Below are 10,283 nucleotides of genomic sequence, written 5' to 3'. Positions count from 1 at the left end.
CCCATTCCCTCTGTCTTTCCTCAGGATCTGGTATCCCGTTGGAAAGATGGCATCTGTTATCATACCTGTTAGCTTGGTTTCTGTGGGAGCTATGATGTCCGGTGATGCCTCTGACTCTTCCGTGCCACTCCTCCCACTTATTTGTTATTCCATCAGCATTTGTGTACCATACCTTCAGTTTCCTCTCCAACACTGTGGTTTGGGGGGGCCTGTGAGGGTGGGAGACCTGGTAGCATAGTGTGTGTGTGTGTGTGTGTGCTTTGGTGTGTGTGTGTGTGTTTTGGTGTGTGTGTGTACTCACCTAATTGTTGTTGCAGGGGTCGAGACTCAGCTCCTGGCATACACACACACACACAGTAGCATGCTACCAGGTCTCCCACCCTCACAGCTAAACACAAATACTGCCAAATCTTTCAACTTTAATGTTCATATACTATCCAAGAAAATAGAGCACTTACCATTAATGTTTTTGCTTTTAATTCCGTATTTCAACTGATGTCAAATTTTTATGCATAAAAATTACATCACTGTACTGAAGTCATAGCAACATAGAGTACAAAACAGTAAAGTAGAAGTTTATACATTTTTGCATGTACAACAAAAATAAACACAATTTGCCAAAAACATTTTTTATTATTCCATCAATAAACCTATGATACAGTATAACACAAGTACTGTTTTAGGCATGGAGCAACTTGCCTCTGCAGCAACTTTTAAAAAATATTTTAAGATACGCGAGATCAGCAATCATGAGATTTTACTTTAAAAATTCGTCAATATGGCTCATTTTCTAGTCTGACAATGGAAATAAATACTTCATTGAGGAAGAGCCTTATTGAAGCTTAAAAATGCTGGTGCCATCACATACACAGCGATCACTGCAAACACTGCTGGCTTATATCAACGTTAAGAAGCAACACCAAACTGAATAATCTCTGTATGTTCCAACAAGAAAGTAATATTGGTGAATAACTATTTCTGGGAAACATTTTTCAAACTAAGTAATCTTAGTTACATTAGAAAATAACTGCTTAAGCATGACAAAATGTTTTGATCAACCAGTTAATAAATTCTTCAGTCTTGTCAGCCCAACTCATTACTTGACACTGACATTACTATCTTGCCTGCAAAGCACTATTATGTAAGATGCATATAACTGTCCAGAGGAAATAACTTCAGATCTTACTTTAACCCTTTAAGTGCATCATAAAATTTCAAGGTCATTTGGCTTTAACTTAAAAACATCTAAAAATGTCATTTAACATTGTCTAGAACTTGGGAGAAAAGACAAATTTACTATAAAAGGGGAATGTTTTTTTGACCAATGTGGACCAAAATAATTTAATTTTTTAAATTTTAGTTTAATAATACACTCCAAGGGTTAAGCATTAGTCCTTTCTCTTGGCTGCAGCCACACAAGAGCTTAATACTTTGACAAATGCTATATTGCTTCTGCATATTTGATTCTTGTTCCCTACCCTTTATTATTACATTCATAGGGGAAGCGCTAAACCAGTAAGGGTCATGCAGCGCATTACTTCTCTTTACTTAGCCTACCCCAGCTACTTAATTCACTATAATATCTGTGGTCTTTCCAAGTTGCTATAGCTTCTTTAAGTGCGACAGGAAGGCACCTGCTTTCCATGCATTATAAGTAACCCAATAAGCAGAATCCCTGACTGATATCCTGAGATTTCTTTTGGGTCACCAATGCGAGAATACACAGCAACAGGCATGGTGAAAGGTATAACTATTCTCATTACAGTTGAACTACCTTTGTGCTTCTTTGTTGTTTTAAAGAGGTCATAGGGCTAAAAGTAAGGCAATTCCAAAACTTTGGATAGCAAAGTTATTTGTGTGACTTCAGTAAAAGGATAAAGTTTAGTAAAAATTACAGACCTATACTCTCACAACTATACCCAAAGTGATAGGACAGCATCCCACTTTAATGACCCAGATGGTACTTCACAGAAAATGAGAGAGAAGAGCAATTTAGAATTTGCTAATGATATATACTTTTGCAAGTTTATTTTCAGACTTGGTACTATCTTAAATTTGAAGGAGTATTTTGCAATACTTTCATGTAGGATACAATCAAAGCTAATGCAAATATTATCATGTAATCAAATAATCAGAATAATTATTTAATTAAAAGCTTACAAAATCTTGCAGCCTTCTTGGTGTAATTTAATGTCTCAAAACCTAAGTAATGCCATTTGGTCATTGATGCACTACTTAAACAGTAATGCATAACTAAGGAAGAACATTCAGATGTTAATTCAACAACAGATACTTTTAACATACCCAGAATTACTGCACTTGCCTTACCACTTAATCAGGATCATGTAATTCAAGCATATGCAACTTTTTCTGGTAAAATCAATCTCAAATAGGAAATTCACAAAAAACACTGGCATAGTTTATGGTCACTTGTAATTTGAAACATTTACCATAATTTACACTTTGCAAAAGAACTATTTTTCTGTGACCTACAAAAGCTGGCTTTCATTTCCAGTTTGTTCTATCACAGCAATGGATCAATGAATGGATTTACATACATGTACTTCCTGATTTTTGTCTATGTTTCCTTAACAATTCTAATAAATAGGTTTTCCTTACTATATACTGGTCACATAAACACTGTGTACAGTATACTTTTCACATCTGTAAATAGTTCAAATGCATTTATGTACAATGATATTAATGTGAAATTATTTTTACAATGTTGAATATGAATATACTATTTCAAGGTGAGTGAAATCAATCTGAATTACTATTTACATCTAAAATCACCCCTTTACCTGCCATCAGAATAAAATGAGCTGAAATGATATTGATCCCTTTTCAACTGCAGTAATAATATTTGTCCTCCATTACCAAATATTGGTTTACTGTTATGAGAAAAGTTTAGTCTTCCCAGGATTTTTCATAACTATTTCAAAATGTTCAGGAAAATATATACAGTACTCCTATAACTTGTAACAGATAATCCACCACAGTAGTCAAATTAAATTTTAATTTATAATTTTTTTTAATATACATAGCACTTGTATAACTAACCTGATTACTGATGAAAATATGTAACAGAAATGATGAATTTTATCCAAGTGTATGTAATGAATACTACTGGTATTCATTTATCCTACAAGTCAAAAGATCCAAGACATTGATGACATTTTGGTTCCTCCTATGTTGTCCCAGGCTACATGAAGATTTCTTTATCCCTATAGATGTAGACAGGGTGCCACTGTAAATACTAAGAGCTTCTATTATAAACTGCTATGACCCTAATTAAATGACAAAAAGAGTGTATAAACAAACTGTGATTTACTAGTATTATAAATATATACATATTTATGCAATGTCAATATGTGTTGATTTATGCATGAATCAAATCTTACACTTATACATGCACAGCCACCCTCGCATCGATTTTTGAACAGGCACCTTTCAGAAACTTGTATCCAAGGCCATATTTTGAAGATCACAAAAAATGTACTGAAAGTTGTGTATCCAATTTATTGTAAATGTACAATTGTTGTCAATGACTATTTAAAAAAAACTTGATATATACTTCTTATTAAAGACAATTAATGTAAAGCCAACCACAGAACTGTACAGCAGCAGATGGATATCTACACCAATTCCTCAATTAACCTGTACAGCAGGGTTTGGTATTTACTGTAGACTACTTCACAAAATTTTGTTGAACATGTCACAAAATAAGCATAGATGTCATATAACCTTTGTTAAAGTTTTAAATGACAGAGCCAGATAATCAAAGTATTGGTGTACAAGCAGCAGGTATAGTTATAATTCACTATAATGCTACCACAAACAGCCAACACAAGAATATTATCATACTTTGATATGTAATACCTTAAGCAAAGTGCTATAATTTAGACAGTAATATCTTGTCAGGGATTATAAAGATCAAATAGGCCATATATTGGCATTATTATATATATATATGTATGCATGAATATGTATATATGGTATGTATGTGTATACAGTATGTATATATGGTATATGTATGTGTATACAGTATGTATGTATGTATATATAGCATGTATGTATATGTTGTATGTATATATATGTATGTATGTAATATATCACTTGCCAATCTGCTACCCATAGGCATTAAAATAATTATGGTTGTATTAAAAACACGTGCCAGACCTATTTGGGTCATACAATGAAGAAGTGATTTAAATTGCAAGGCAAGAAGTTAGCAAAGTTGAGGGTTAATCAGTGTGTAAAATCAACATTCTAGTTGGTGCAATAGATTAGTTTCTGTTAAAGTCACTGATGAAGTTCGTGTCAGGGGTAGGGCTCTTGACGAGAAGGGCAATGAGTGTGTGTCAGGACTCTGATGTTGGAAGTAAATTTTGTGTTCTTAGACAGAACACCCTATTAAATTGTTATCTGGTAGTCCTCGGAGAGAGGTGCCAACATCTTTCCACATGATATCCATGTGCTAGTTATGTGGTATTGATACACAAACATATGAGCATTATTTCACATGTCTGACAGTGATGGGAACATTGCCAAGAGCTCAACTACAATTTGATGGAAAACAATTTGTCCTCAAACTTAGGCATAACACTGGATAACTGTGTGAAAGTTTGTGGGACACTGCCAGATCATGGCTAGCAAACCAAGTGGTAGAATCTGCATTTGTTACTCAGAACGTTAAGCATGTCCATATATTTAAATCAGTAACTTTATAGACTAAGGTAAGAATGGCGAATGTTAAACTGTCATGCTGGGAAGGATTGTGCTTGCTTGTTTTCTCTTCAGCCTTGGTCTGATAACAATGTACAAACGAAGTTGCCACATGGCTATTTTGTAGGAAATAAGTATTTATATTAATTACAGCACCACTATTTTACAACTTCAGAAAGCTACAAAGTAATATCCTGAACATTAGTTTCTGATGAGGTTAGTAGCCTCCCAAGTTAGAAGAATGTTAGTACAAATGCCACAGAGATTGGAAGAAATGCTTAGCCCTTTTCAATAATGGATTAAACAAGTGTTCATGAGTCAAAAAAAGGCATAATATCAACAAGCATGTGAAGCCCTAATTTGTATTGTACTCATATTAGCAATAAAGACAGTAGGTGTGAGTTCATCCTATTAAGAATAAGTAAAATAATCTGGGTTAAGTTTACATTGAATGGTAACTCATCTGTCTGGCACTCCAAAGATGGATTATCAAGCCTCCACTACTCCTCAACACTGAATGACCCATATGGGTCTAATGCTTTTAATGAATTAAAAAACTTGTCTGAAGGCTAGTGTACTCAGGTAAAGGATATTAAAAGTTTTTTTTTTTTTAGCCACTATTTTTGTTAAATTAAAAATTCATTAATTTTAGCAAAAATAATCAACATTCTTCTCAGTGCTAAAATAGTTACTTGGTAATTAAAGTTAGCATCCCAATCATTAAGTGTAATTTTATAAAGTTACTTTATTGGAAACATTATTTTCACCTGTGCAATGCAAAAATTAATTCTGATTTCTTATTACTTTAAGTACTAACATCTCTTAAAGCATTAAAATATTGGCAGAGGAACTGAAGTGTGGTGTGTTTTTTTTCATTCCAAACATATAATAGTAAACCCTTAAACTGTCCAAATGTAGATCTACGTCTACTCACGTAGCGCTCCGAACATAGATCTACTTTCGATTTTACATGCTTTCTTATGTAAAAAGAAATGTAGATCTAAGTTCGCAGCATTACGTGAGTGAATGTAGATCTACGTTAGGAAAGTTTAAGGGTTAACACCCAGAAATCTATAATGCAAATAAATTACATATACAGAACCCAAAACCCTGCTGCTAGCCATAAGCCCTCTAATGCTGCACACTGTAACATACCACCATCCACTGTGTGCCTTGTGTATTCTCCCGTAAGTGTAATGTACCACAAATTACAGTTGGAAAAGTTTTTTTTTATGAAGACATATGGCCCATATTGCTGATCTTGTCATAAAATACACCTGCTTTTATAAAAAGAGATGAGCTTAAAGAACATACAACTTTGATTCCATAAACATTCCCAAAAATGTTTGCACATTTCAGCTCAACATGGGCTGTAATGTAAACCTGAAAAATGCTTTTCAGTCTAACTTGATCATCCATCTGTAGATTTAGTCAAGTGCACTATGAAAACATCACTGTGCAGCCTAGCAGGAGACAGTAATATTGATAAACCTACAATTACACCCAGGGAGAATATTTTAATAAGGCTCGTTATCCTAAAACATCATGGTAAAATAAAGCATTAACTGCACATGGCTCAAAAATAGCAGGGAGTGACAACACAAGAGCCTAGCTAAAAACTCTATAAGTGATGTATAGCATAGACATTACTTGACTACAGCTGGTTAGAGATGTTAATTCACTTAAGGAATTGTCTATCACCCCTCCCCAATCTAGTACATTTTTATCTGAAAAAGCTTCTTGATAGGCTTAAAAAAATACAGATAAATCTCATAGTTGACTATACTGTGTCTCATGCTAGGCTGCATGGTAAGTGATTCAATATCATCTTACCAAAGCAAAGTGAAGCTCTATAATAAGAATTACTGTTATATCATTTGCAACAAAAAATACAATTTATAAATATTTCAAACACTATTTGGGCAAAAATCTTCAAAATTCTATGTGTATCAGAAAAAACACATTGAAAAATCAAACCTATTATCAATTTGAAATATATACCATACAGGAAATAGTTAAGAGTGATTCTGGTTATCAAGGGTGAAGAAAGGAAACAGTACTAAGGACAATGCCAATAATGTGATTTCATGAATGGTTAGGGTAAAGCTATGCAGTATTATGAAGGCCTGAACATATTTTATACACAGCAATATGACATGCTTCAGTAGCATGTGCTATGTACAGTTCATATCTTGGCACCAGTGGTCCCCCCATTTTTTTTATGCTTCTCTGCCTAGCCTGCCTGCCTGCCTGCTTGCCTGCCTGCCTGCCTGTTTGATCTCATTTTACTGTGGCACACAACATTACATTCCCATGCACACCACCATTTACAACTGTCTTCCAAGCACATCCTCTGACTAATACATTTATACCAAAGCCAAACTGTCTGAAGAACTATCAGAAAGTCTTGGTTACTTCCTTCCTCCTTGGTTTGGCTTTCTACAGACAGGTACATGGGTGGCAAGGACAAGGATGGCATGGGCAAGTTTCGTTGGCATTGGGATGACCTCCTGGTGCTGGACTAGATTCTGTGGGTACTAGTGAGGAGGAGGAGGCTCTGTAGCACGACCTTCTACTCCGCGAACCAGTTTCCGGCGGGCTGCGCCGGGAGACACTGACCCCCCCGACGCTCGGCCCCTCCCTGGCCCCCCCACAGGGGAGACAGCCACTGTTCCCGTCCCTGTCAGTGGCCGAGATACCACCCCTCCTCCATTTGACTGCTGCTGTTGCTGATTTCCTGGACTAGATCGACCTACAACAACACCCTTCGCCCCTTTGAGAGATTTCATGGTATTAGGGGTCTTAGACTGTGGCATGGTTGGGTGCTGTGAATTGGTCTGTGTAGTTGTGGTAGTAGTGCTGGATACAGGATGAGTACTTGAAGAAGTCTGAGTTGCTGCATCTGATGATAAAACTTTTATAGCCCTCTCACTATCACCTTTGGCCACGTCCGTGTCATGTGCTATACCACCACCTCGGTTTGCGAGTGATGTCGGTAATAAATTTCCATCTTCCAAGGCTCCTGGACTAAGACTGAGATCACAAAGAGTGGAGAGTAACAGTTCTTGAACAAATCCTGCTCGATCACTGCTGCCACTACTGCCATCTGTATCACTCTCATTGTCTCCCAGCCTGAAACATAATTCTCCAGTAAATAAATATTAAGATTAATGACTAATAAAATATGAAAAACCACCAAAAATTATTTCTATATATAAGAGTAATCTCCAATATTCTAGGTAAAGAGTCAACAAGTACAGTGGACCCCCGCATAATGATTACCTCCGAATGTGACCAATTATGTAAGTGTATTTATGTAAGTGCGTTTGTACGTGTATGTTTGGGGGTCTGAAATGGACTAATCTACTTCACAATATTTCTTATGGGAACAAATTCGGTCAGTACTGGTACCTGAACATACTTCTAGAGTGAAAAAATATCGTTAACCGGGGGTCCACTGTATAAGTATTATTAAATGGGAGGAGGGGAGAGAGAAGAGAAGAGAGGAAGAGAGAGAGGGAAGAGGGAGAAAGGGAGGAGAGCAAGAGAGAGAGGGAGAGATGAGAGAGAGGGAAGAGAGGGAGGAGGAGAGGGAAGAGGTGAGAGAGGGGAGAGAGGGGGAAGAGAAAGAGAGGGAGAAGAGAGAGAGGGAGAAGAGAGAGAGGGAGAAGAGAGAGAGGGAGAAGAGAGAGAGGGAGAAGAGAGAGAGGGAGAAGAGAGAGAGGGAGAAGAGAGAGGGAGAAGAGAGAGGGGGGACGAGAGAGAGAGAGAGAGGGGGGACGAGAGAGAGAGAGGGGGGACGAGAGAGAGAGAGGGGGGACGAGAGATGGAGAGGGGGGACGAGAGAGAGGGAGAGAGAGGGGGGACGAGAGAGAGAGAGAGAGAGGGGGGGACGCTGAGAGAGAGAGAGAGAGAGGGGGGGACGATGAGAGAGAGATAGAGAGAGAGAGAGAGAGAGAGAGAGAGAGAGAGAGAGAGAGAGGGGGGGGGGAAGAGAGAGGGGAAGAGAGAGGGGAAGAGAGAGGGGAAGAGAGAGGGGAAGAGAGAGGGGAAGAGAGAGGGGAAGAGAGAGGGGAAGAGAGAGTGGAAGAGAGAGGGGAAGAGAGAGGGGAAGAGAGAGAGAGAGAGAGAGAGAGAGAGAGAGAGAGGGGAAGTGAAAGTTAGCATCAGGTAGGGTAGGCTCCAAAACCTGGTGGCCCCTGGTCAAGGACAGACAAGGTTATCTGCCTGATGAACTTATTCCACCTCTAAATCGACAGGATGGGACCACCTCTACTAGTAGTCAAGAGAAGGCGGACCTCTTTGCTGAACACTTTGCTACCAAAATGCAAGTTCCTGATCCAGCAAGGGACCCTCCTTGGCTAGCTGCAAGAACTGTGTCAAAACTGTCAGTGGTGACAATAAGGCAGGAGGAGGTGCATTTCCTACTTAAATTGCTTGACCAAGAAAAGGCTGTGGGCCCAGACAAGTTGAGCCCAAGATTGTTGAGAAGATGTGCAGACCAGCTAGCAGCACCTCTAACTCGCATCTTTCAGCACTGCCTAGTACAGTGTAAATGGCCCTCTCTATGGAATGAGGCAAATGTAGTCCCTGTTCACAAAAAGAAGAGCAGAGCAGAAATCAGCAACTACAGACCAGTGTCACTCCTGTCAATCACTGGTAAGATGCTTGAGACAATAATCTCAAGACAAATGACAGAGTTTTTTGACTACCACTCACTACTTTGTGATCGTCAATACGGCTTCAGGAAAGGTTACTCTGCTGCTGATCTGTTGTTAAACCTCTCCAGAACATCACTCCATCTGAGATCATACATACCCAGGATGACTCGAGTATGGAACACATTCGTACAGCATAATGATGTCAACGAGATAAAGTCAGTTGATCAAATGAAAATGCTGGCCCACAGATGGCTCCAACTTCATCCTGTTTCCTACTTGTATGTCTCATAACAATAAAAATGCTTTCAAATGAGCTGATGTAGGTAACAGCTCTTAGCTTGCCAATAAAGTTAGGAATCCTTAACCTGTAAACAGCTGTCAATAAAGCTAGGGATCCTCAACCTGTCAAACCCTGTGTAAAAAAAAAAAAAAGAGAGAGAGAGAGAGAGAGAGAGAGAGAGAAAGAGAGAGAGAAAGAGAGAGAGAGAGAGAGGGAGAGAGAGTGAGAGAGAGGGAGAGAGAGGGAGGCAGAAAGAGAGAGAGAGAGAGAGAGGGAGAGAGAGAGGGAAAGAGAGAGAGGGGGAAAGAGAGAGAGAGAGGGAAAGAAAGAGAGGGAAAGAGAGAGAGAGGGGAAGAGAGAGGGGGGAAGAGAGAGAGGGGAAGAGAGAGAGGGGGAAGAGAGAGAGAGGGGAAGGGTGAGGGGGAGGGGGAGGGGGAGGGGAGAGAGAGAGAGAAGGGAAGATAGAACGGGAGAGAGAGAGAGAAGGGAAGACAGAAGGGGAGAGAGAGAGAGAAGGGGAGAGAGAGAGAGAAGGGGAGAGAGAGAGAGACGGGGAGAGAGAGAGAGAAGGGGAGAGAGAGAGAGAGACGGAGAGAGAGAGAGAGGGAGAGTGAGAG

General features: G+C 38.8%; 1 protein-coding gene across 5 annotated transcripts in view; it reads right to left on the bottom strand.

Moving 5' to 3' along the window:
* Positions 1 to 613: 613 nt before the first annotated feature.
* The window catches only part of Kcmf1 (Potassium channel modulatory factor 1), a 108,829-nt gene continuing 99,159 nt past the window's right edge, over positions 614 to 10,283 (bottom strand). For all 5 annotated transcript variants that reach the window (XM_053787738.2, XM_053787739.2, XM_053787740.2 and 2 more), the window contains exon 8: positions 614 to 7,857. In XM_053787738.2, coding sequence (XP_053643713.1) covers positions 7,263 to 7,857 — 595 coding nt within the window. In that variant the 3' untranslated portion in view covers positions 614 to 7,262. The remainder of the gene's footprint in view (positions 7,858 to 10,283) is intronic.

This window comes from Cherax quadricarinatus, chromosome 47 (genome assembly GCF_038502225.1).
Source record: "Cherax quadricarinatus isolate ZL_2023a chromosome 47, ASM3850222v1, whole genome shotgun sequence".
NCBI classification, from domain to species: Eukaryota; Metazoa; Arthropoda; class Malacostraca; order Decapoda; family Parastacidae; genus Cherax; species Cherax quadricarinatus.
The sequence above is the reverse complement of the archived record's forward strand: the minus strand, read 5'-3'. Positions and strand labels throughout refer to the sequence as shown.